This window comes from Dendrobates tinctorius, unplaced genomic scaffold, assembly GCF_039654945.1.
Source record: "Dendrobates tinctorius isolate UK_male_01 unplaced genomic scaffold, ASM3965494v1 ptg000035l, whole genome shotgun sequence".
Lineage (NCBI taxonomy): Eukaryota > Metazoa > Chordata > Amphibia > Anura > Dendrobatidae > Dendrobates > Dendrobates tinctorius.
The window spans coordinates 44,387,020-44,411,525 of record NW_027361703.1 but is presented as its reverse complement, the minus strand read 5'-3'; the positions used below and the strand labels follow the sequence as shown (position 1 = coordinate 44,411,525).

General features: G+C 41.1%; 1 protein-coding gene across 3 annotated transcripts in view; it reads left to right on the top strand.

Annotated features, from left to right (window-relative positions):
* Positions 1-24,506, top strand: part of TRABD (TraB domain containing) — a 143,189-nt gene that overhangs the window by 107,971 nt on the left and 10,712 nt on the right. The window contains exon 10 of one of the 3 annotated variants that reach the window (XM_073573453.1): positions 8,156-10,369. The exons of the other annotated variants lie outside the window; for them this stretch is intronic. Within the exon in view, the coding sequence (XP_073429554.1) occupies positions 8,156-8,165 (10 nt within the window). The 3' untranslated portion in view covers positions 8,166-10,369. Of the gene's footprint in view, positions 1-8,155; positions 10,370-24,506 lie in introns of those variants that run through there. 3 annotated transcript variants of the gene reach the window in all.

The following is a 24,506-nucleotide window of genomic DNA, read 5'->3' as shown; positions in this document are numbered from 1 at the left end:
CCTAGAATGCAAATCCAGCTTTCTGACACTAGGCACTATATTGCAACCCCAAATCCTTTCACACTTTTCAGATTTCACAGTTCCTTGCACCCAATGCCAGAGGCAGCAAAGCAACCCCAAAACATCTTTGAATCTCCACATTTTTTTTACTGTAGTTACCATGTTCTTTTCTCTGTAGGCCTCGTTCTGTTTTCGATTAACAGTAGAATGATGTGCTTTACCAAGAAACTCTTTCCCATCTATTCACAAGAATCTTTCCCAGAATGATTTTGGCTTGCATACATTTTGGTAAACTGCAGTCTCTAGCTTTTTATATTTGTCAGCAGTGGGGTCCTTCTGGGTCCCCCGCCATGGTATTTCATTCAAATGTTTATGGATAGTTTGCACTGACATGGCACCCTGAGCCAGCAAGACAGCTTGAACGTCTTCAGAACTTGATTGAGACTGCTTATCCATCATCCAGACTATCCTGTGTTGCAACCTGTCATCAATTTCTCTGCTATGGGTTGTAAAATCGCTCAAGGTGGGCTTGTAATCTTTTGAGATTTGTTGACATTTTTGAATGATTTTGGTTCTCAAAATCTCACAGTTCTCTTCTATTTCTGATCTTCTGCTCAGTATGGCACACAGACACACAATGCAGAGACTGAGTCAACTTCTCCCCTTTTTATCTGGTTTCGGGTATGATTTTCATATTGTTCACGCCTGTTACTTTCCACAGGTGATTTTGAACAAGCATCACATGCTTGAAACAAAATTGTTTACCCCCAGTTTTGGAAAGGTGCCAACAATTTTGTCCCTACCATTGTTAGAGGTTTTGTATGAAATGATGTCCACTTTGCCTTTTTTTGTGTTGTGCCAATACAAACAAAGGAAATAAACGTGTGTAGCAAAACAGGTGTGCTTGCAAAAGCTGCATGTCGGGGAATTAAAATATGGTACTTGTCTGTAAATCCACTTGGTACAAAAAAAACCTACATGTACAGGCACTGCTTACATTTAAATGTCTGTTTCCCCTATGGCTCACTCTTGCCTTATTTCTGTAAACATATATAGAACTACATGAATGGTACTAACGTTAATATGTTGTGGGGCCTTGCAAGTCTTTGGAAGGTGCTCCTAGTGTGGTGGTCTATTCCTTTGATATTTATACTGGGTTTTTTTTGTTAATTTTTTTTTTATCATTTTCAAATGGCTGAAACTATTTGGCCTCATTGTCTTTAAAAGTGTAAAGTCATAATGTTTGTTTGCCTGAAATTTCCAATAGGTGTACATTTGCTGTGGAACATCTGTATAATTTTTTATTTTTTTTATTTTTCCTTTTTTGCAATTGCAGCGTGCCTTTTTTAAGGTTTTAGGGGAACATTGTGATTTATATTATTCAAATAAAGAATTACAACAAAAAGTTTCATTATAACTGTTAAACATTTACAAATTTATACATTGCAGACATGCAAATATAACTCTTACAACCCCTCTGAAGGCCACATACACACCAGTATTTGTAAGCCAAAACCAGGAGTGGAACAGAGGAAAAGCATAATAGAAAAACATCACCACTTCTACAGTCTGACTCTCTCCTAATTGTGGCTTGCAAATACTGATATGAAATCATAGAATGTTAGCGTTGGAAGGGACCTCCAGGGTCATCATATCCAATCCTCTGCTCAATGCGGGATTCACTAAACCATCTCAGACAGTTGTCTGTCCAGCCCGTTAGACTTCCATCGAAGGAAAACTCGCCACCTCTCATGGCAAGCCAGTTCCGCTCCTTTATCACCTTAACCATCAAAGTTTTTTCTAATTATCTAATCTGTATCTTCTCCTTTTCAGTTTCATTCCATTGTTTTTCGTGTTTCCATGTGCAAATGACAATAAGGATGATCCTTCTACACTGTGACATTCCTTCAGATATTTGTAGATAGCTACTGTATTAGGTCTCCTCTTAGCTTTTTTGTAAGCTAAACAGTCCCAGATCCTTTGATCGTTCCTTGTAGGACATACTTTGCATAATGATTGCATACTGAACATATGAACATGGGCTAATAGTGGACAGACCACACTATACATCAAAAACATCAGTTCACATTTCTTCTATATTAACATGAAACTGGAAAAATGGAATCTAATTTGATTGTATTAGGCAACTTATTGCTGCAAATGCTCATACTGTCAAAGTATTCTTTTCTAACAAGTGTTGTATAGAAAACAATGAATTATTTTTCTGACATGAAAATGTTATTTGTATACAGTGGGAGAAATATTTGATTCATTGCTGATTTTGTATGTTTGCCCACTGACATGAATTGTCTATAATTTTAAGGGTATTTTAATTTTAACATTGAGATAGAATATCAAAAATTAAATCCAGTAAATCACATTGTATAAATTATATAATTTAATTTGCATTTTGCAGTTTGAAATAAGTATTTGATCCCCTACCAACCATTAAGAGTTCTGTCTCCTACAGACCATTTAGATGCTCCTAATCAACTCGTTACCTGCATTAGACAGCTGTCTTGCATAGTTACCTTTTATAAAAGACTCCTGTCCACAGAATTGCCAACAAGAGTTTTGCCATCAAGTATTGTCTTGTTTGCCAGAGGGATCAAATACTTATTTCTCACTGCAAAATGCATATAAACTTATATAATTTATACAATGTGATTTTCAGGATTTTATGTTTGATATTCTATCGCTTAATGTTAAAATAAACCTACCCTTAAAATTATAGACTGTTCATGTAGCAAGGGATCTAATACTTATTTCCCCCACTGTATCTATTTTTTACCATTTTGTCAATATGGAAACGCAGACAGTATCTGTCTAAATACTGTCTCTTTAAAAATTTTGACCATGAAACAGATACCATTGCTAAACATTGTGTTATGTTAATAATCTGTTCTTTTATTTTTACTTAAACTTTATGTTGGCTACATTAACTGTTAATCTGTGTCCTGGCATAACTTCCTCCTAAAAGTATGGTCTTTTCACTGGTGTATCCTTGTCTGCATTCTAGGTGATGTCACTTCCCCCTTTTTCAACTTCCACAGATGCTCAAGGGATCTTCCTAGCACTTACGCAGTATTGATCACTCATACTATTGCAGTTAGCTAACATCCTTTCGGACTCCTCCTACATCCTGAATCGTGTTCCCACACCAACCAGGATGCTTATGAAGAGCCATAACCCACTCCTGTAGCGTGAAAACTCCGGACTCTGCCCAAAGGGACGTTGCTTCACTATGACTACTGTGACACCTACACAGCCCAATCTTTTGTTTCTTACACACACTCCCACAGTGAGAGACGTGTCTCCATTACTACCGTGAGGCTTGTTAGTGCACCACCTGTTCCTCTCACAAGACACACTGGTTATTCTGCTATCCCAATGTGTCACTCTTTCTCGATGTATGAGCCCATCCTGCTTATCCTGTCCCCTCATTGGTCCTTCTATTTAAACCAGGAAACTCCAATATTACACTAGTGCTCTCCCTTTCCTTATAGAGCTGGAAATAGCTGGAATACTTTTGCACTGGTTGCTGAAGTTTGTTCCTGAGCAATTTGGTATTTCATATTCAAGTTTTATGTCTTGTCTTCTCATTTTGGAGTGTCTGATTGTAGACCTGTCTTATACCGTGCTCTATCTAAAACTCCGAGCCTTTAGTTGCTGTCTTGGTTGAATTTCCCATTTCTTGATTTTTATTCCACAAACATCGGTTTGTATCTTTAGAAATACTTAATTTTCTGGAACAATTTCAAGGGTGCCATCAGTTTTCGTCCCTTCCATTTGATGATGGTTTGGACTATAGACCAAAACGTTTCACCTCTCTGGGTTGCTGATTTTTAAATAAACCTCACTGTTTGCATCATTTTGGAGAGCCAAATTTTATTTTTCATTCAATTGCGGGACAGGATTGTATTTAGGAACCCAATCTCAAAAGTGCTGTGTGCATTATATTGCAATTACCAGATGCACACATTTGCTACGCATGCACAGCATTCTCCAGTGGCATGCAATCAATAGACTCAAGGTGCTGCAGTGGCACAAAAAGCCAAACATAACAGCATGCTCTGGTGCCATGCAACACCAGAAAAACACTTTCACAAAGATAACTTTGTACACCTTCCCTGCGCCTCTCTACTCCCCATTTGGTTCTTCTGGCCGTTTTGCTAATCTGCCTCATACAGCGCTGCTGCATCTGCTTGCTACATTCATTTAGCCATACGAGGGCGTGGCGGGTCTCTGCAGGAATTTAACCCTGCTAGGTCCTGCGAAGATTAGGCTCCATGGCCTATACCGTGCAAGCAGGGCCTTCGTTAGGCAGCTCCTCCTTGCAATCACTGCCCGAATGTTGGTTCCTATCCTATTAGTCCATGTTTGTTTGCTTCTGTATTCTGCTTTCCGTTGCTGACCCAACTAGTTCTCCTGTCCTGCCTGACCTCTCCACTCCTGACTATGGCTACTCCTACTAATCCTGTGCTGCCGACTGTCTGACCTGTACCATTCACCAGTGCCTCTGACCCTCCAGTCAGCTTCCGCTTACCAAGAAAATGCAAAGGAGTGATTACTGGTGACTACCTGCAGCCAAGCCTATCCTCACCACCAGAGGCCTTATTGAAAACCAGGTAATCAATTGGTCATGCACCTCTAGCCTGGTCTATGGCACAGTGGGTCCTCAACAGCGTTACAATACATTAGGACCATGGTCCCTGCTGACATTTCTGGAACCAGGGATCCTAAGACGACGGTACAAGTGCTGTTTTAGGATGCCTGTGAGCTCTCAACATGAGCATCAGGACATGGAAAAACGCTTAAAAAACACGAAAAAAATGCTTATGTGGGCACACAGCCTTAACCTGATCACTAAACGGCGTAGTGATAAAAATCAAAATGCCAGAATTACGTTTTATGGTTGCCGTGACATTGCATTAAAATGCAGTAACGGTCAATCAAAAGAACCTATCTGCACAAAAGTGGTATCACTAAAAACGTCAGCTCGGCGCATAAAAAATAAGCCCACACCCAACCCGAGATTACGGGTCGGAATTTTTTTTCACCACTTAGATTAAAGAGAAGCTAGACCTGTTTGGTGTCTATAAACTCGTAATGACCTGGAGAATCATAATGGCAGGTCAGTTTTAGCATTTAGTAAACCTAGTAAAAAAAAAAAAAGCCAAACAAAAAAGTGTGGGATTGCACTTGTTTTTGCAGTTTCACCACACTTGGCTTTTTTTTTTTCCTGTTTTCGAGTACATGACATGGTAAAACCAATGGTGTTGTTCAAAAGTACAACTTGTCCCGCAAAAAAAATAAGCCCTCACATGGCCATATTGACAGAAAAATAAAAAGTTATGGCTTTGGAAAGAAGGGGAGCGAAAAATGAAAACGAAAACTTGAAAAAAAAACTCTGGTCATGAATGGGTTAAAAATCATGTGATGTTGATGAATAAGGTATACTGGGATTTTCAATATCTTTTCATTACACAGAGGATTAGCTTTAACTTGCTGAAACCAGAATACTCAAGCTGTGGAAAGCCTATCTCTAGATATGATGAAATAGTTTGAAAATGCTAGACTGGAATCGTTCCAGGGTTCTATGGAACAGAACTAATGCTCTAATGAAATGTGTTTCCTCATGTAAATCACTAATTCCTTTGTCAATACCAGATTTTTTTTTGTTGTGGTTCATTGACTTAAAACTGGTTGAGTATACAGTGACTGCTGCTAGGTGTATATTGGCAAAAACAAAACCGTGAACAAAGTGACCATGTGACTAATAAAACAGTAGGCAATTAGACCGGTAGAAAAGTGTATATATACATTCTAGACCTCTTCACAGCTCTCTAGTGTCTTACGACTCGAGAGGAAAATTCCGAGAAGTAAGTGAATGCCAAACTGCTAATATATGAATACAACTCGAGTGCTTATCTGTGGACCACCAATCACAATTTACTTGGTAAGCATGTTTGCCCTGAAGGGTTTCAAACTTTATCACTTATTTATAATTTTCATTTATTTTACAGATTAATATTTTGCCACTGCACTTTAAATAGGATATATTGAAGGTAGTTTAAGAAATCACTAGGCAAAGTCCTGGGTGGCAGATCTATGTAACGAGATGGTTTCTTTTTTGACTGGATTTTGGTTCTGGGATTTAGGGGCGACCAAAAGAGCCAGTGTGCAAAAAGTCGCGCTCATACTCCAGTTTGGGTCTTACTGGCCTAAGAAAACTCACCTCGTCTGGCTCAGGTAGTCGTAGTGTGGAGAATCTGGAGTAAGACACAGCTAGTGGATAGTCTGTACTGCAGCCTGAGAGGTTCCTTTAATACGTAGGTGGTGAGATCATTTGATTAACTTTTCCTCTGATTTTGTGTCAGATATTGAGAAAAACATGCATATGTGACTTTTTATATGGTGTATGGAAACTTCTAGTTTCAACTGTAGCTCTCTGCAAAATGCAGTATACAGGATAGAAAAGAGATGAAAACACAAATAACCAAAAGAAATTAATTTGTTTTTTTTGCATAAATAACTACACTAATTACAGAACTAATTAGTGTACTGAGCTTGATACAAAAATAAAATTGTGGGATTACATTTTTAACTCCTTACCGACATAACATACTGGTATGTCATATGCCAGCTCGCTGACTTTGATGTGAGTATGCAAGCTGAGCCTATATACTTCCTGGTAGATGATGGCTGAATTATTCAGTCATCTGCCTCCAACAGCCGCAGGTAGATCGGAGCTGTTAAATGTCACTCCCAATCTCTGACAGCGGCACTTAACACCTGCTGGCAGGAGGGCACGTCATTCCATGCACCTATCGGGATGTGATCGCGGGGCAACAATGTGTTCCTATGACAGCCGGGTGACTACTGAAGAACCACAAGCCTGTCATTATGATACTCCTGTGAAAGCCAGGCTGTAGCTGGTGTTCATTGGAGACTGTGATTGTAACTATACATACAGTTATTGGCACCCATGAAGTGTAAGTACATAATGTGGAATATCTCCTGAAAAAAAATGAATCAAGTGAAAGTTTTTTTTTTTTTTGTATAGAGCACTTATGTTTAATACAAACGAGCAAATGATAAGCAATAATTTAAAGCAAAAAACAATGGGAGGGGAAAAATAGAAAAACCTAAATCTTGCTGTGACACTGGTATTGGCACCCTTTATATTAAATTAGTATGGAAACACATTTTGACTCTCCTGTGGTAAATCACAAATGAGAATCACCTGTGATTAACCGGCCTTGCCCATGTGACATGAATTAGCCAATGAATGATGACTTCAGTGGCTTAAAAAGTCACATGGTAGGCTCTGTTCCTTTATCACAAGGGTGAAAACAAAGGAGCTGTCTGAGGACATCAGAACTGCAATTAGCAAACAAGACTTCCAAAGGCTATAAGGCCATCCCCAAAAAAACTTTAGTATCCCTGTTTAAACAGTGCACAATGATATTAAGAAGTTTGACAAGCATATAACCGTCAAGGACCTACCTGGATGTGGGAGAAAGAGGTAAATTAACAAGAGATGTCTTCGAAGGTTGGTGCAAATGGTAGAAAAAAACACCAGGCCAAACATTCAGAGAACTAAAGGTCAACCTGGAATAGTCTGGGGTCATGGTTTCAACACATACCATACGCTGCACACTAAATAAAGCCGAGCTTTATGGGTGAAGGCCAATGAAGAAACCAATGCTGAAGAAAATACATAAAAAGGAATGACTAATCTTTGCCAAAGAGTACCTTGAAAAATCGCAATCTTTATGGGAAAATATTCTGTGGACAGATGAAACAAAAATAGAACCGTTTGGCAATGTAAAGCAGCAGTTTGTTTACAGACAGCACAATGAAGCTTATAAGGAAAAGAACACCATACCAACAGTTAAGCATTGTGGAGGATCCATAATGCTGTGGGGTTGGTCTGCCGGGTCTGGTACTGGAGGCCTTGACTGTATCACAGGAATCATGAAATCAGAGCATTATCAAGAGATTTTAGAGCAAAATGTCCTATCAGTGTAAGAAAACTTGGTTTGAGTTGAAGATCATTGGCCCTCCAGCAAGACAATGACCCATTGTACACATCCAAAAGTACACAGGAATGATTGCTAGTCATTTTAAAAGTCCATTTTTTGTTTTTCAGTGAGTCCTGACTGCAATCCCATTGAGAATCTTTGTAGTGAGCTGAAATCTGCCATTGGGAATAAGAACCCTGCAAACTTTTAACATCTTGAACAAACTGCAAAGGAAGAGTGGGAGAAAATACCAGCTGAGAAGAGGAAGACACTTATAGATGGCTATGAGAAACGTTTGGAGGCTGTCATCAATGCCAAAAGGGTAAAAGGGTATGCAACCAAGTATTAGGGGTGCATTTATTGCTGCACATGCTCTTTTATTCTGTTTCTTCTTTGAAATTGCAACATACAAGTTGAAAAACAATGTTTTATTGTTGTATTACTTTGGACCATTAATTGAAAAATCATAAGGATGTAACTTTGGTACATTTCCATTTATTTCTGAAGATATTGTACAATCTATGAAACAATGAAGGGATGCCAATATTGGTGAGCAGCACTATATGCAGTGCTTATCAGATGATAGCAGCTTTAAGTGCCCTATTAAATTCAGTAAAGTAGAAACAAATGTTTATTTTAGTTTTTGCATTTTTAAAAAAAAACAACTTTTGCCATATTAAAAATAAAATGCAAAAATACACATTTGGTGTCAGTTTTCATAAAAGTCCAAACTATCAACTGCGTAACAAACAACAAAAAACAAGTCGTGCCTAAAAAAGCCATACTGAAAAGTTATGCCTCTTGGAAGAAAGGGGGGGGGAAGAAGGATAAATGGCACATGAGGAAGGGGTTAATACATTGCGAGTAGATGAAGAAAAGCTAGGTTTTCCATATGAAAAATTACTTGAAGAGGCAGTTTTCCTGAAATCTGTAAACCTACACGTTGTCAGATCCTAACATTCCACATTGTTTAATCCCTGCCAGCCAAAGTCGGTTCTCATCTTCCTGACCATGCCAAATGTTTTCAAACCTGATGTGTCCTTTCATGTGATAATATATTTGAATGTTTCTACATATCCCTATGATTCTGTAATGGCTTTTGTGACACATAATACTTTATGTTGATGGTAAACATAGGTCTATATGATTTGGGTGTATTTATGAAAATATTAGGAATTTAGCAAAAATTTTGAAACATTTTGCCATTTTCAAACTTTTTTAATTTTTATGCAAACCTTTGCCACTTTTATATCGGCTTCATTTTTAAATGTTTGAAAGGTTAAAGAGCACGCTATTAACCTGCAGATATGGGATTAATCTGTGGTGAGAAAATGAACTTTATTCTCTCCAGCAGTGTCCCGGTTTCAGTGTTAAAGAACAAGAAGGATAGACAAAAAACATAGAAAATATAAAAACATTTAAAAAGCCAAGAAGGCTGACAAGAACCTGACCAAATGACCAAGAGGCGCTAGGCAGCCATGAAGACCTTTGGGAATAAAGTGCTTTCTGCAGCTAGGGGAGATTGTACCCCACACGAATCGACACAGAAGTGTCTTCCTCAGGGGTGATTACCTTTTATTCCCAAAGGTCTTCATGGCTGTCTAGTGCCTCTTGATTATACCTGAGCCTATTTTCAGCTGAAACTACATTGACTAATGGCGCATTCTATTTAACAGGGCTTTTCCATTGGTTATTCTCCATGCGCCTTTCTGATTGGGCAATAATTCTCTATGCCCCTTAGATTGTTCTCTGTTCTTTTGGCTCTGTTGGCAGTACATCATCAGTTTTGAAGTTCATTGATCTTTAGCATCTACCTTTTATAAGAACCCGTTTGTGTGACCTGTAGAAGCGCTACTGCAGCGCAAAACCGCCGTCTCCTCCGCTCCTGCTCCCATCCTCCTGACGCCGATGTTTTATAGAGTTGGAATAAAAAGTAACTTTTACTGGTGAGTGCCATCCATCTTTTTCTATCTTTTGGAATTCATTATGGCTTTTTCGTTTGGAGAGGCACCCTGGTCTCTGGAGCTTCAACTGTTGAACACATTAGTTTTCTACTGAACACCTGTGCAGAAAATGTGGTTTCATCGCAGTGCGGTCTCCTGCTCCTTTGATGTGCTTTCAAGCTGTATTAGATATTGGCTGCTATTTGGAATGTATTTATACTGTCAAACATTGTTGCGTGGTATTGACTTTGATTGTGTACCTTTTGTCTTTGTTGTTGGGGAGTACCACATTTGGTCAGGTTCTCATCAGCCTTCTTGGCTTTTTAAATGGGTTTTTTATATTTTGTTTTTTGTCTATGCTTTTTGGTAATACTTGAATAAACTATTTTGTTAATGTGATCCATAATTTGTGTGCATTCCTTTTTCTTGTGCTTTTTCCGGTTTCAGTGTTGGTTCTAATGTGTCAGGTCCGGGGGCGCGGTTGCAGCAGCCACGCTCTATACTCAGAGCAGTGACTAAAACAGTGCCAGCGCCACCCACGTGACTGAAACCAGCACACTGCCGGGGAGAGTAAAGTTATTTTATATCGCCGCAGCATTCCGCTAAATGCAGGCGCTGGGAAGGTTAGTAACTCTATTAACCTACAAATTAACCTCATATCTGCTGGATAATAGCATTTTTTTTTTGGTGAAAGGTTCCATTTAAATAGCATTTTTTTAATCAATTAAAATTCCCTAACCTATTTTTTTTTTTTTTTTTGTTTTTTTTATAGAGACCACGTCACTTTTTAAGTGATTTTGAGGGGACTGTGATATGTCAGAAAACTGACAAACGAAATGCATTTTTTAAAAAATGTACCTTCCAAGTATTTAAATCTACCTTCAGGAAGTTTAATAGTGATGATGAGCAAACGTACTCGGTGATACTCGTATATCACTCGAGTATCTGGGTACTCGGCACTCGCCGAGCACTGGCTGGTGCTCGGATTCATGCTCATATCCCCGACCTGCATGTTTGGCGCCTGTTACACAGCCAATAAACATGTGGGATTGCCTGTCAGTCATTGTAATGTCGTAGCCATCTTGGTAGTGGCATTATTGTCATTGGCTGGCCGCATTACCTCATCAGAGGTTATAAAACGAACGGCGCCACCATGTTCGGCACACTGATGTCATTGCACAGCACAGGGACAGTTGTGATTGGAGTGAGAGAGTAGATATCCAGGCCTGTGTCTGCACAGTTTCATGGATCGGAGTCCACTAGTGGTGATACTGTTGATGATGCTGAACAATCATATTAAAAATCCTTCAAAGGGCTAATCTAGTGCTTTGCTGTTTTGTGTGATAAATTCTGCATTTAACCTAGGGATAACTGCTGGAGCAAAGGGGTGGCTGAATGCAGCTTCTAGGAAGGGCTTTGCAGTCTGATGATAAATATAAAGCTGCTGAAGGTCACCACATTTTTTGGTCCAAAAATTAACTATTGTCATCCATACAGTTTAACCTGCTTTGATAGAATTATGGTGGTTTGAAATATAAAAAAAAAAATGCTTGGCCTGCTACAGGTGACCAAACGGTTTTATTCCAAAAATTGGGACATAGAGGAATTCCGCCATCTCCTGGTGAGTATTAAGTGATCCAGACTCTTAGCTGGTGAGACTAGACCGTCTGGAAGACTGGGTAGTGCTGGCAAGCGTACTAAAAGCATCTGCCATCCAACCGACCATCTGTTATGGTGTGTCTTCATAAGTGGTGTCCCGTGCCTCCCTGCAAAGTGGGTAGGAATATATGTGTCATGGATGGGCGTGTTACTTGTGCTCCAGTTAACAATTAGTGTCAGTGGATGGCAACATTGCCTCTTCCCCTGTGCTAGGTGCTTGCCAATCCGCTGTCCATGACACTAGCGCAGATACGTCCAGACCTGCACCTGTCTTTGCACGTTCTGAGGCACAATAAGGCACTTCCAAATCCTTGTCCCAGTACAGCATTCAGCTGTCCCTACCCCAGGCCTTGGAATGTAAAATAAAGTTCTCAGCCACTCACCAACATACCCAAATGCTTTATGGGCACGTTTCCAGGCTGTTTGCCATGGAAATTTTGTAATTTAGGCTTTTGGACATGGAGGATTTCCGCTGACTCATGACGGCAGTCGTCCCTCGGTACTCAGTTTCCAGCCGCCACTATTTCTCCCGGTGTGGGGTCCCTGCCTTGTACCAGCATGTGTCCAGGAACATCATCCGTGCCCTTACCAACACACCAGGATTGTCCCATTCACCACCAACATGCGGATAAGCGCTTGTGGACAGAAATGGTACATTGCTTCAGCCTACACAATGTTCACCCAGTGTGCCGTCAGGGAAGAGTCCCACCCTGGCACAGCACATGTGCTATCGATGCCAAGGATTGCTGACCCTACTTCTATCAGGGCCAGCCTCCACCTTCTACACCAGTTCCTGCACTCCCACCTGCTCCTCATCATCTCATTTGTTATCTCACAGCATATTGTCCACATCAGCTGAAAGCTGGAGGCTCTGCAGTACTGCCTCAGCGAAGTGACAACAGGCTCTGCTGAAGCTAATTTGTCTAGGAGACCAACCGCACATCGCCGCAGAGTTATTGAATGGAATAACAGACAGATCTGGCTCTCGCCACTGAACCAACAACCAGGCATGGTCGTGTGTGATAATTATCATAACCTACTGGCGGCTGTTAGGCTTGGCAAGCTCAGACATGTAACATGTTTGATTCATGTGCTCAAGTTGCTGGCTCAGTGGTTTCTGAAAACCTACCCACATTTTCCAGAGCTTCTGGTCAAGGTATGCCATGTCAGCGCCCATTCCCACAAGTCAGCTGCTGCTGCTCTGGCAGTGCTGCAGCAGTGCATGCAAATGCTAGCTCACCGACTGCGATGGGATGTATCACTGAAACTCCACATGCTGACAAGGCTTTGTGAGCAGCAGAGGCCATTTGTCGACTACCAGCTCCAACGCGTCCACCGGTATTCTGGTCAACCTCCACACATAACTGAAGCGGGGGAATGGATGTATGATTGTGTGGTTCTCCAAGACTTCCACAAAGATGGCAATTGGTGATGCCATAATCGGTGCAATGATCCTGCTTCTGTGCCTGCTTAAACAGTCACTGCTCAATTAAACATGATGCTTTGCATGCAGACCAGGTGGAGATGGGAAAATACATGAGACAGGGAGATATTGCCCAGTCCAGCCTCATCTGCTCAGTGCAGATTGGGTAACAGTGAGAAGGTGGAACCTGAGGAGGAGTCCTGAGATAACTTGCATATTCCCAGTGCATTCTGGGTGTGCAAATTTTGGCACATTTTTGACCATTTTCATATATCGTTAACAAGTAGAACATGGAATAAGCCAGGAGCCATTTGGTGAGCTGCATTTCTTGATCCATTTTCAGACTTACTAATGGAAAAGCCAAACTTCACATGCCAGAAATGCAAGCTTGTGCCCCTATTGGAGGAAAACTTGCAGAATCTAGAAGAGAGGTTAGCTACATTGAAGGGAGAAGAGTTCTTAGACACAGCAGAATTCTCTTCATGTTGCAGAAAGAAGAAATTCGAAGTGCACCTGAAGAAACAGGAATGGAAGCATGTGACCCAGAGAAGCAGGGGGTTCGGAAGGCAGTCAGCACCCATACTGCTCAGAATTCAGTACCGGGCTCTCACACAGGAGAATGATGAAGAAATGCATCAAGAAAAGACTTGGCCCACAAAGAACAACCTTGTATGCCCTCAGATTCCTCCTAGATGGAGAAAGAAAGAAAAATGTTGTGAAGAAGAAACGGAGAGTTGTGGTCATGGGGTTTCCCTATTGAGAGGAACAGAAGCGGATATCTGCAGACTAGATATAACCTCAAGAGAAATGTGCTGTCTTCCAGGTGCAAAAATTAAAGATGTCTCACAGGATATCAGGACTCTTCAGAGCTACATGTGACCCATTCCTGCTAATACATGTGGGGACAAATGACACTGCAAGAAAGGACCTGGAAACAATCTGCAGTGACTTTGAAAACTTGGGTAAGAAAGTGAAAGAACTGGGAATGCAGGTGGTCTTCTCATCAATCCTCTCGGTGGATAGCCATGGAACAAGGAGGTGGAATAAGATTCTGCAGGTGAACTGGCTACGTCGATGGTGCTGTCAGCAAGGATTTGGATTTCTGGATCATGGGTTGAATTACTTATATGATGGACTACTTGCTAGAGATGGGGTGCACCTTACGAAGACTGGAAAACATGTATTTGGAAGTCGCCTTGCTATACTCATCAGGAGAGCTTTAAACGAGAACAATGTGGGAAGGGAAGCAAAAGGACAGAAAAAGCCATACATCTGACAAATACTATTGAGAAATCTATTAGAAGTGAAAAGGAAGATCAAAGATGAAAAAAATCTATAATAAAAATATTGTAGAAAGAGAAACCAGTCACAAACTATAAAATGTTTCTATACAAATGCACAAAGCATGGGCAACAAACAAGGAGAACTGGAACTACTAGCACAAGAAGTGTCAGTGGAATTGCTGAAACTTGGTGGGACAATAAAAAGAATTGGAATACAAGGTTAGAAGGATACAACATATTTGCGAGAAACAGACTTTATAAACGAGAAGGAGATGTCGCATTGTATGTTAGAAAAGCATATATCTTCAGAGATCCAAGCTTGAGAGACTGGGAGCTCTGTTTAAACTGTTTGAGTAAAAATGCAAGGAGAGAACAATGGAAAGGACACCATTGTAGGCATCTACTACATGCCGCCTGTGCAAGCTGAAGATATGGATGAACTCTTTTATGCATCAAATGGCCAAGTTCTCCAAAAAATGACATGGTGGTCATGGGAGATTTTAACTATCCAGACATTTATTGGGATTCTCTTAGGCAAAACAGGTCAAGCAAATTCTTATCCTCTCTTGCTGACAACTTTATTTTCCAAAAGGTAGGGGAAGAGAACAAGGGGAACTGCTACTTTGGATCTAATCCTTAAAAACAGGGAGGAAATGGTTGAGGTAAAAGTGACTGGGACCCTAGGAGGTAGCGACCATGCTATTTTAGAATTTTGGATAACTGGAGGAGAAAGACCTGTGAAGACAGACAAATTTTAAGGGACTCAGAAAGAGAATTAGAGGGATCCAATGGCTAGATATCCTGGGGATAAAAATGTCCTGGAAGGATGGGTAATTTTGAAAAATTAGATTCACAAAGTACAATCATTCACAATTCTGAAAAGAGGGAAGAATAGGAAGCATTTAAGGAAACCAGGAAGGATGAACACATGACTTTAAACATTTCTTTATTCCTTTCTAGTGCATGTTTATCAAATGGAAAGAGGGATGCATATCTAAAGATGAATATAATGCTGTCTGCAGAACTGCAGAACCTACATCAGATTATCTAAAGCTGACAATGAATTAACGCTTGCAAGAGATGTCAAAAGCAATAAAAAAGGATTTTGGGGATATGTCAAAAGTAAAAGAAAAGTCAAAATGCTGTAGGATTTTTACAAGATGTAAATGATGAAATGGTAAGAGGATGCTGAGAAGGCCGAACTTTAAAATTCTTATTTTGCATCGGTTTTCTATCAAAGGAAATGTAACATCAACTGATCTTCACTGTCCTATTAAAGGAATAGAAGAATCCCGGCTATTTATAAACAGAAAGATAGTGAAGTAATATTTGGCTAACATAAATTAATTCAAGTCTCCAGGTCCAGATGAATTACACCCTAGAGTACAGAAGGAGATACAGAAATATTTTTGAACCACTCTCCATAATCTTTGAAAATTCTTGGAGAACAGGTGAAGTCCCAGAAGACTGGAGAAGAAAAAATGTTCCTATCTTCAAAAAAGGGAAGAAGGTGGGCCCAGGGAACTATAGGCCGGTGAGTCTGGTTTCTATACCAGGTAATATCTTTGAACAAATTTTTAAACATGTATGCACATTCCTGGATAAGAATGAAGTGATTAACAGAGTCTGCATGGGTTTGTAACTAAGTCATGTCAGACTAACTTAATTTTCCTTCTATGACAGAATTACTGACTGGGTGGATCAGGGAAATCCTGTAGATTGTCAAATGCTTTGCTGAATTCATGATATACTAAGTATCTCACATCATCCTTATTGAAAAAAATGACTATGGAATGGCTAACGCAAATGTTAGGTGTATTCATAACTGGCTTAGTGATCGAACCCAAAGAGTGTTGTAAATGGCTGCACATCCAGTTGGCAGAATGTCTCAAGTGGGGTACCACAGGGCTCTGTCCTGGGCTCTTCATTGTTCAACATCTTTATCAATGATTTAGATGAAGGAATTGAGAGTAAACTGATTAAATTTGATGATGAGGCAAAGTTAGGGGGAATAGCTAATACTAGAGAAGAGAGAGAGGATTCAAAAAGATATAAATAAACTGGAGCAGTGGGCAGCAACTAAAGGAATGGTTTTTAACAAGGAAAAATGCAAAGTACTACATCTGGGCAGTAAAAATGGGGGAAAAAAGCATATACAGAATGGGAGGAATAGGGCCAAGCAACAGCACGTGTGAAAAAGTCTTGGATATACTAATAGATCATAAACTAAAAATGATTCAACAGTGTGATGCAGCAGCAAAAAATGCAAATACAATTCTGGGAAGTATTCACAGAAGCATACAGTCTAGATCACGTGAAGTCATTATCCCCCTCTACTCCTCTCTGGTCAGATCTCATCTGGAATACTGTGTCCAGTTTTGGGCACCTCATTTTAAAAAAGACATCAACAAACTGGAGCAAGTTCAGAGAAGAGCGACCAGAATGGTGACCGGTCTGCAAATCATGTTCTATGAGGAACGGATACAGGATTTGGGAATGTTAAGCTTGCAAAAAATTCTCTAAAATGCATGCTCGCAAACGCCAGAAGCCTGACAAACAAGATGGAAGAACTAGAAGCAGAAATATCTACAGGTAACTATGACATGGTGGGAATAACCGAGACCTGGTTAGATGAAAGCTATGACTGGGCAGTTGACTTACAGGGTTACAGTCTGTTTAGAAAGGATCGTAAAAATCGGAGTGGAGGAGGGGTTTGTCCTTATGTAAAGTCTTGTCTAAAGTCCACTTTAAGGGAAGATATTAGCGCTATGAGGATGTGGAGTCCATATGGGTCAAAATACATGGAGGGAAAAATAGTAACAAAATTCTCTTTGGGGTCTGTTGCAAACCCCCAAATATAACAGAAATCATGGAAAGTTTACTACTAAGGCAGATAGATGAAGCTGCAACCCATAATCAAATCAAATCAAATTTATTATCGCCAAGTACATATTACATATATACAAGGAATTCTTTGTGGCAAAGAGGCAACATAATATATAACAACAGATACAACAAGTAACATCTAACGATACAGTATATAGTCTACACATGACGATTTAATTGTTGAACAGAGAGTGGATAGAAGCTGTTCATATGGCGGTTGGTGCTGCATTTGGGGACTCTGAAGCGACGTCCTGAAGGGAGTAGTTGGAATGAGGAGTGTCCCGGGTGAGAGGGATCGGATGAAATTTTCAATGCGTGGGATCGAATACTCTTATCATAAAGATCCTGGATTTTTATGATAGTGTTTTCCTATCGGGAGATTTTTGTGTTTTGGCTCCGTAGCACAGGATGGCAGAGACCAATGAGGTCCTTGTTATGGGGGACTTTAACCCCTTCACCCCCAAGGGTGGTTTGAACGTTCATGACCGGGCCAATTTTTACAATTCTGACCACTGTACCTTTATGAGGTCCTAACTCTGGAACGCTTCTATGGATCCCGGTGATTCTGACATTGTTTTCTCGTGACATATTGTACTTCATGTTAGTGGTAAAATTTCATTCAAATAACTTGCGTTTATTTGTGAAAAAAGCGGAAATTTGGCAAAAATTTTGAAAATTTCGCAATTTTCCAACTTTGAATTTTTATGCCCTTAAATCACAGAGATACAGCACACAAAAAAACTTAATTAACATTTCCCACATGTTTACTTTACATCAGCACAATTTTGGAACCAAAATTTTTTTTTTTGTTAGGAAGTTATAAGGGTTAAAAGTTGACCAGCGATTTCTCATTTTTACAACATCATTTTATTTTTAGGACCACATCACATTTGAAGCCACTTTGAGGGGTCTATATGATAGAAAATACCCAAAAGTGACACCATTCTAAAAACTGCACCCCTTAAGGTGCTCAAAACCACATTCAAGAAGTTTATTAACCCTTTAGGTGCGTCACAGGAATTTTTTGAATATTTAAAAAAAAAATGAACATCTAACTTTTTTTCACAAAAAAAATACTTCAGGTTCAATTTTTTTTATTTTACCAAGGGTAACAGGAGAAATTGGACTGCAAAAGTTATTGTGCAATTTGTCCTGAGTACGCTGATACCTGATTTGTGGGGGGGAGTGACTGTTTGGGCGCATGGCAGAGCTCAGAATGGAAGGAGCGCCGTTTGACTTTTTCAATGCAAAATTGGCTGGAATTCAGATCGGACGCCATGTCACGTTTGGAGAGTCCCTGATGTACCTAAACAGTGGAAACCCCCTACAAGTGACCCCATTTTGGAAACTAGACCCCCCCAAGGAACTTATCTAGATATGTGGTGAGAACTTTGAACCCACAATGGCTTTACAGAAGTTTATAACGTACAGCGGTACAATTAAAAAATCATATTTTTTCCACAAAAAATGATCTTTTCACCCTCAATTCTTATTTTTCCAAGGGAAACAGCACCCTAAAAGTTATTGTGCAATTTGTCCTGAGTACGCTGATACCCCACATGTGGGGGTAAACCACTATTTGGGCGCATGGCAGAGCTCGGAAAGGAAGCAGCGCCATTTTACACTTTTGGCTGGAATTGAGATCGGACACCATGTCGCGATTGGAAAACCCCTGATGTACGTAAACAGTGGAAACCCCCCACAAATTACACCATTTTGGAAACTAGACCCCCTAAGGAACTTATCTAGATGTGTGGTGAGAACTTTGAACCCCCAAGGGCTTCACAGAAGTTTATAACGCCCGGGCGTGAAAATAAAAAATTCGTATTTTTTCCACAAACATGATCAATTATTCCCCAATTTTTTTATTTTCCCAAGGGTAACAGGAGAAATTGAACCCCAAAAGATGTTGTCCAATTTGTCCTGAGTATGCTGATACCCCATATGTGGGAGAAAACTACTGTATGGACACACGTCAGGGCTCGGAAGGGAAGTAGTGACGTTTTGGAATGCAGACATTGATGGAATGGTCTGCAGGTGTCATGTTGCCTTTGGAGAGCCCCTAATGTACCTTAACAGTGGAAACCCCCCCACAAATGACCCCATTTTGAAAACGAGAACCCCTAAGGAACTTATCTAGATGTGTGGTGAGCACTTTGAACCTCCAAGGGCTTCACAGAAGTTTATAATGCCCGGGCATGAAAATAGAAAAATTGTATTTTTTCCACAAACATGATCAATTAGTCCCCAATTTTTTCATTTTCCCAAGGGTAACAGGAGAAATTGGACCGCAAAAGTTGTCCAATTTGTCATGAGTACGCTGACACCCCATATGTGGGAGAAAACTACTGTATGGACACACGTCGGGGCTCGGAAGGGAAGCAGTGCCATTTTGGAATGCAGACTTTGATGGAATGGTCTGCGGGCGTCATGTGCGTTTGGAGAGCCCCTGATGTACCTAAACTATTGAAACTCCCCACAAGTGACCCCATTTTGGATGCTAGACCCCCCCACGGAACTTATCTAGATGTGTGGTGAGCACTTTGAACCCCCAAGTGCTTCACAGAAGTTTATAACGCTCGGACGTGAAAATAAAAAAAATCATTTTCCACAAAAATGATATTTTTGCCCCCAATTTTTTATTTTCCTAAGGGTAACAGGAGAATTTGGACCCCAAAAATTGTTTTGCAATTTGTCCTGAGTAGGCTGATACCCTGCATGTGGGGGTAAAACACTGTTTGTGCGCATGGCAGAGCTTGGAAGGGAAGGAGCACCATATGACTTTTTCAACTCAGAATTGGCTGGAATTGAGATCAGACGCAATGTTGCATTTGGAGAGCCCCTGATGTGCCCAAACAGTGGAAACCCCCAATTCTAACTCCAACCCGAACCCCAACACACCCCTAACCCTAATCTCAGCCCTAGCCCTAACCCTAACCCTAATGGAAAAATGGAAATAAATACATTTTTTTAATTTTATTATTTTTCCCTAACTAAGGGGGTGATAATGGGGGGTTTGATTTACTATTTATGGCGGTTTTTATTTTTGGCAGCTGTCGCACGCTAAAAGACGCTTTTTATTGTAAAAATAGTTTTTGCATCACCACATATTGAGAGCTATAATTTTTCCGTATTTTGACCCACCGAGTCATGTGAGGTCTTATTTTTTGTGGGACGAGTTTACGTTTTTATTAGTACCATTTTCGGGCACGTGACATTTTTTGATCGCTTTTTATTCCGATTTTTGGGACGCAGAATGAACAAAAAACCAGCGTTTCATGAATTTCTTTTGGGGGAGTGCGTTTACACCGTTCCGCATGCGGTAAAAGTGATAAAGCGGTTTTATTCTTCGGGTCAGTACGGTTACAGCGATACCTCATTTAGGTCGTTTTTTTATGTTTTGTCGGTTTTATGCAATGAAAACTATTTTATATAAAAAATAATAATTTTTGCATCGCTTTATTCTGCGAGCTATAACTTTTTTTTATTTTTTCGCTGATGATGCTGTGTGGCAGCTCGTTTTTTGCGGGACAAGGTGACGTTTTCAGTGGTACCATCGATATTTATATGCGTCTTTTTGATCGCAAGTTATTACACTTTTTGTTTGGCGGTATGATAATAAATCATTATTTTTTTTGCTTCGTTTTTTATTTTTATTTAAGGGGTTCACTAAAGGGGTTAACTAATGGGATAGTTTTATAGGGAGGGTTGTTACGGACGCGGCGATACCTAATATGTGTACTTTTATTGTTTTGTTTGTTTTGTTTTTTTTTTATTTTCAAAAAATGAATTTATTGGGGAATTTTTTTTTTTTTTTTTTTACTTTGGCGATTTTTTTTAAAATTATTTTTACACTTTTTTTTTTTTTTTACTTAGTCCCAGGTGGGGCATCACTGTCCTGTGACAGATCGCTGATCTGTCACATCACAGATCACTGTGACAGATTAGCAATCTGTCACAGGCATTGAAGAAGACTTCCTCTTGCCTGCACTTTGCAGGCACTGAGGAAGCCAGCTTCCTCCAGGCCCCCGGAGGCCCCCGTCGCCATCTTGGATTCGGGGGCCTGGAGGAAAGGAGCCCCCCGCAGCAGCGCTGCACATTGCGCTGCCGTGGGGGGCTCAGGGAAGCACGGAGGGAGCCCCCTCCCTGCCGATGCTTCCCTTTAACTCCTGGTACACCGCGATCATGTTTGATCGCGGTGTGCAAGGGGTTAACGTGTCGGGGGCGGTCCGTGACCGCCCCTGACACATTGTGCCTAGTGTCAGCTGTGATCAGCTGACACCCGGCCGCGATCAGCGGCGCTCAACACGTGGGCGCCGCTGATCGCGGTAGATGTACTATCCCATCCATGGGCATAGGGGCCCGGGTCTCATGGACGGGATAGTACGTCGGATGTCAGGAAGGGGTTGACTACCCAGATATTAACTGGGAAACAGAGACCTGCGAACCCAAAAAGTCAACAGGTTTCTGCTAATGGCCAAGAATAATTATCTTTCACAATTGGTGCAGACTCCAACCAGAGGAGCAGCACTTTTAGACCTAATACTATCTAGCAGACCTGACAGAATAACAAATCTGCAGGTTGTTGGGCATCTAGGAAATAGCGACCACAATATTGTACAGTTTCACTTGTCTTTCGCTAGGGGGACATGTCAGGGAGTCACAAAAACACTGAACTTTAGGAAGGCAAAGTTTGACCAGCTTAGAGATGCCCTTAATCTGGTTGACTGGGACAATGTCCTCAGAAATAATGCAGAAAATAAATGGGAAATGTTTAAGAATATCCTTAATAGGCACTGTAAGCGGTTTATACCTTGTGGGAATAAAAAGACAAGAAATAGGAAAAACCCAATGTGGCTAAACAAAAAAGTAAGAGAGGGCAATTAACAATAAAAAGAAAGCTTTTAAACTATTAAAGCAGGATGGCACTGTTGAAGCTCTAAAAAACAATAAGGAGAAAAATTCTTTATCTAAAAAAATAAATAAAGCTGCCAAAAAGGAAACAGAGAAGCACATTGCTAAGGCCTGTTTCACACTTCCGTTTTTGTGTCCGCCAAACGGATCCGTTTCCGTTTTTTTGACGGAAACTGATGCAAACGGATCCGTTTTAAAAAAACGGATCCGTTTTTTTGACGGATCCGCGGTAACCACTAATGGAAGTCTATGGGACAAAAAAAACGGATCCTGCAAAAAAATGGCGGATCCGTTTTTTTACGGAAACCAACGGATTTTGACGGATTTGAAAAAACGGAAGTGTGAAACAGGCCTAAGGCCTCTTTCACACTTCAGTTTTTTGCATCAGTTATAATCCGCCAAAAAGGCGGACAAGCGGATCCGTTCTCAACTGATGTGAACGGATGGCACAGGATCCGTTTTCAGACGGATCCTGAAAATGAAGAAATTTAAAGGAATCGCTGGCCAGAGAGAGAGAGAGAGAGAGAGAGAGAGAGAGATTTTTTTTTTTTGTCCGGCACCCAGAAAGAAATTCGGGTTAAATCAGTGTTTGCAGGATCCGCCAGAGAAAAAAACGTTACAAGCTCCGTTTTGAAATTTTTGAGGATGGTGACGGACAGCAACTTTTGGCGGATCCTCACAAAAAACGGATGCAACGGACAGCAATCCGTCACAATCCGCCATTAATGCAAGTCAATGGGAAAAAAACGGATCCTCAAAAAAAATTTGAGGATCCGTTTTTTTTCAAAACCTGGCGGATTGTGACTGATTGTAAAAAACGGAAGTGTGAAAGAGGCCTAAGGAGAGTAAAACTAATCCCAAGCTGTTCTTCAACTATATCAATAGTAAAAGAATCAAAAGTGAAAGTGTAGACCCATTAAAAAATTGTGAGGAAAGTATGGTTGTAGATGATGAGGAAAAAGCTAATATATTAAACATATACAAAGAAAGCACAGCAGCACCCTGTGAATGCCAAGACATATAATGTCAATGGAAATACAAAAACTTCCAAACGCTCTGTCCCTCAGCAAGATGTACTTACAAAAGCGAAGGTTATTAGCGCATGATTTGGCCAATTCATGTGTGCCCGTCAACCGCTGCAAGGTGACACTTCTCTGACGGGTCCTGTCTGAACCCTACCATATCCTACTATATAGGCCACTTTCAGGTTAAAAAAAAAAAACCTTTTATAAAGGACAAACATGTCTCTCCTAGGCTGCAAGCCTACAAGTGAATGGGCTAGTAGAGCTGGTTGAGAACACCTGCAGGTTAACGGGAAGAGTGCAAGGGTCAAGCAGAGGGAGTCACCCCCCCCTATAATAAGCTATACAAAAAAAAACCTTACCAGCATACATTCCAAGTGTGAATAGGTGCAAGCTGAAGTGACTGCAAACAAAGCTGCAGGTGTTCTCAACCAGCTCTACTAGCCCATTCACTTGTAGGCTTGCAGCCCAGGAGAGGCATGTTTATCCTTTACTAGATTATGGCCCGATGCTATCGCATCGGGAGGATGCGATAGCATCACACCTCTTGCCATGTTAACCCTCAACACACACTCCTCAACACACACTCCTCTCACCTTTCACCATCTCCACTCACTCTTTCACTCCACATACGACCCCTTCTCTCACTCCGTCTCTCATACTCACGCCGTCATCGCCGCTGCTCCACGATCCCCGACATCTTCCGCCTGCGCCATCCTGGATCCAGACGTTGTCCACGCCGGCGACATGTTCTTGCCGCGACGCCATCTTGAGTATCGTGAAATCCCGCGATAGTCAAGATAGCGTCGCCGGAAGAACATGTCGCCGGCGTGGACGACGGCGGGATCCAAAATGGCGTCGGCGAAATCTCGCGAGTTTTCGCCGACGCCATTTTGGATCCCGACGTCGTCCTCGCCGGCGACATGTTCTTGCGGCGACACCATCTTGACTATCGCGGGATTTCGCCGATCCAAAATGGCGTCGCCGCAAGAACATGTCGCCGGCGTGGACGACATCGGGATCCAAAATGGCGTCGGCGTAATCTCGCGAGATTTCGCCGACGCCATCTTTTTGGATCCCGAGTCGTCCACGCCAGCGACATGTTCTTGCGGCGACGCCATCTTGAATCTCGCGGGATTTCACGAAATCCAAGATGGCGTCGCCGCAAGAACATGTCGGCGGCCTGGAGAACGTCTGGATCGCGGCGGCGGAGGAAGATGTCGGGGCAGCGACGATGACGGTGTGAGTATGAGAAACTGAGTGAGAGAAAGGAACGTATGTGGAGTGAAAGAGTGAGTGGAGGTGAAAGGTGAGAGGAGTGTGTGTTGAGGCGGTGTGGTGTGTTGAGG